Source organism: Triticum dicoccoides, chromosome 7A, assembly GCF_002162155.2.
Source record: "Triticum dicoccoides isolate Atlit2015 ecotype Zavitan chromosome 7A, WEW_v2.0, whole genome shotgun sequence".
NCBI lineage: Eukaryota > Viridiplantae > Streptophyta > Magnoliopsida > Poales > Poaceae > Triticum > Triticum dicoccoides.
In genome coordinates, this window is record NC_041392.1 from 165,663,647 (window position 1) to 165,666,392 (window position 2,746).

Here is a 2,746-nt window from a genome sequence, read left to right on the forward strand (position 1 = left end):
CGACGTGCGTGAACGTCGGGCGGGCGAGAAGATCGTGTAGCTGACTTTTTTCCTCTACACGTGCGGCGGTTTTTTTTTTATTCGTCAAGGTATATGGACGTCGGTCTATACGGTATGATAGGAGGTGGGCATACGTTTCTTCCGTATAACCATTATGCCCTTCTACGTTTTGTTGGGGGGGGGGAGTTCTACCGAAGGAAGCCCCAACCGCGAAAACTCGTCCATTCCAGTCGGCACAAACAAAGGTGGAGCAATTAACATGGCTGGTGGAGGGCCGCTGGAGCTATGGAACCACCGTTCGATGCAGATCCTGGTCCTCCTCAGCCTCGGGCCCCAGGTCGTCCTCTTCGTCTTCGCCGGGATCCGCCGGCGTGAAGCCTTCCCCGTGCGGAGGCTCCTCCTGTGGCTAGCATACCTCATGGCCGACTCCACGGCCGTGTACGCCGTCGGCCACCTGTCGTTCAGCAGCACCGTGCGAGAGCATCAGCTCGTCGCGTTCTGGGCGCCGTTCCTGCTGCTGCACCTCGGCGGCCCGGACAACATCACCGCCTATGCCCTCCAGGACAACCAGCTCTGGCTTCGCCACCTCCAAATCCTCGTCGTGCAGGTCCTCGGGGCAGCCTGCGTCATCCACAAGAACATCGACGGAGGTAGCAGCGGGCGGCTGCTCCGGCTTGCCTCCGGCTTGATGTTCGCCGTTGGATTTGTCAAGTACGGGGAGAGGACGTGGGCGCTCAAGTGTGGCACCCTGGAAAGCATCGGCGCCTCGGTCAAGACGCAGCCGCCCGCCATCCATAAACATTCCCACCGTCAGGACGAAGCGTCGGACGAGGAATTCCTCGTGCGACGAGCCCACTCGCTGTTCCACGTCTGCAAGCGTGCCATTGTTGATTCTTCCGTGATCGAGAAGGACTCCGTGGAGGGGCAGGAACAGTACACCACCAAGATGATGCGCAAAGTGGAGCTATGGGCGCTGATGGAGATCGAGCTCTCCCTCATGTACGACGTACTCTACACCAAGGCGGCCGTGGTCCACACCGCTGCCGGATATCTGGTCCGTGTCGTCTCGCCGCTCACCATTGCCGCCTCGCTGGTGCTGTTCCAGCTCACCCCCAAGGACAGCCACATCGGAGCCGACGTGGCCATCACCTACGTCCTGCTGGGTGGTGCCTTGTTCATGGAGACGACGTCGCTCGTGAACGCGCTAGGATCGTCTTGGACGTTTGCGTTCCTGAGCACCACCAGGTGGCGATGGCTCCGGTACGTAGCCCTGTGCAACGGGAGATGGGACAGTCTCCGGCGTAGGGTTGTGTCTCTTCACCATCTTGTCAAGGGAGGATTTCCTGGTGGTAGCAGCACCAGCAGGTACAAATCGAGGAGGTGGTCATACATCATCGGGCAGTACAACATGCTGCACTTGTGCACGCGCCCCGCCTTCACACTGCTCACCAGCCCGCTGCTCGGTAGGCTGGCCAGGACGCTGGGACCCAACGGGTGGTGGGACAGGAAGCACTACTCAGGGACCGTCAAGATATCGGTTTCAGTCAAGAAACACATCTCCCTACACATGGGGCGGCTGTACAAACACGAGACGCTCAACTCCCTGGGCATGCTCAGGAAGAAGTGGGGCGAGGAGCCGCTGGACCGTCGAGGGCTGTACGAAGGCATTCTGAAAGACTCCCCGGGTGTGGAGTTCCAGGAGGGCATCATCATCTGGCACATCGCCACCGACATCTTCCTGGCCAAGAGCGAGAGAGCCAAGGCCGAGGACGCGGCGCCACGCGTGGAGGCCATCGTGATGCTGTCCGACTACATGATGTTCCTCATGGTGGATCGCCCCTACATGCTCCCAGGCCAACCCCAAAACAGGTTGTACCAACGTACCTGCGAGAATCTGGTCAGCATGCGGTTGACAGATGATCCTGAGCACCCAAACCGCCGACGCAGAGGTATGATCAAGAATCTGTTCCGCGTGCGTGATGGCCCGGCTTCCGGCACTTCCAGGGCCTCCGAGAGACGTGATCTCGCCAACAGACTGTATGATGAGTATGCGAGCCGAAGGTTCAGCCACGACGCTCCCCGTCTCACGTACGTAGCCCGACTTGCCAAACGGCTGCTACAGAAGGAGAGAGCCGACGGCACGGCCGACTCGTTGGACCTTGTGCTTGAGGTGTGGACGGACATTCTCGTCTACGCGGGCAACAAGTGCAGCAGGGAGTCCCATGCCAAGAAGCTCAACAGTGGCGGCGAGCTCACGACCATCCTGTGGCTCATGGCGGAACACCTCTACCAAGTGTCCCTCGAGGAAGCATCACACGCGCAGAGAGACGATGATGTATCTAACGTACTATAATTCGACCACTAACGTCCCAGTTGTACGTACATGTTGTGTTTTGAAAGTGAATCCGGCCACATGTAAATATATGTACTATGATCTTCTCTTGCGCTTACCAACTGTGTTTCTATGAGTGAACCACCCACAATTTAATTAGTGCGCTGAAGAATCCGATCACAATGGAGTCGACTAGTATTTATTTACCTATCCCTGATTCCTAATTAAATTAGTATTGTCAGGCTACCAAATCATGAGCTGGTCCGCAAGATACAAGCACGTATGGTACGTACCAACCGCAACATGCATATATGCCCAACTGTTGACACATGCGTGATTCCTCGCCATCTGTCTACCTATGTGTTTTTTGTTTCTCTTTATGGCTTCTTCTGGGGAAAAGCCAAAAAAAAACAT

At 57.0% G+C, this 2,746-nt stretch overlaps 1 protein-coding gene across 1 annotated transcript; it reads left to right on the top strand.

Annotated features, from left to right (window-relative positions):
- Positions 1 to 259: 259 nt before the first annotated feature.
- LOC119333333 lies at positions 260 to 2,353 on the top strand. Its single transcript, XM_037606264.1, has one exon. It carries the CDS (start codon positions 260 to 262, stop codon positions 2,351 to 2,353), a length of 2,094 nt encoding a protein of 697 aa, XP_037462161.1.
- Positions 2,354 to 2,746: the final 393 nt, after the last annotated feature.

Excerpts from the sequence above, each read along its gene's own strand:
- LOC119333333 (XM_037606264.1), top strand. The coding sequence starts at position 260 with ATGGCTGGTGGAGGGCCGCTGGAGCTATGGAACCACCGTTCGATGCAG.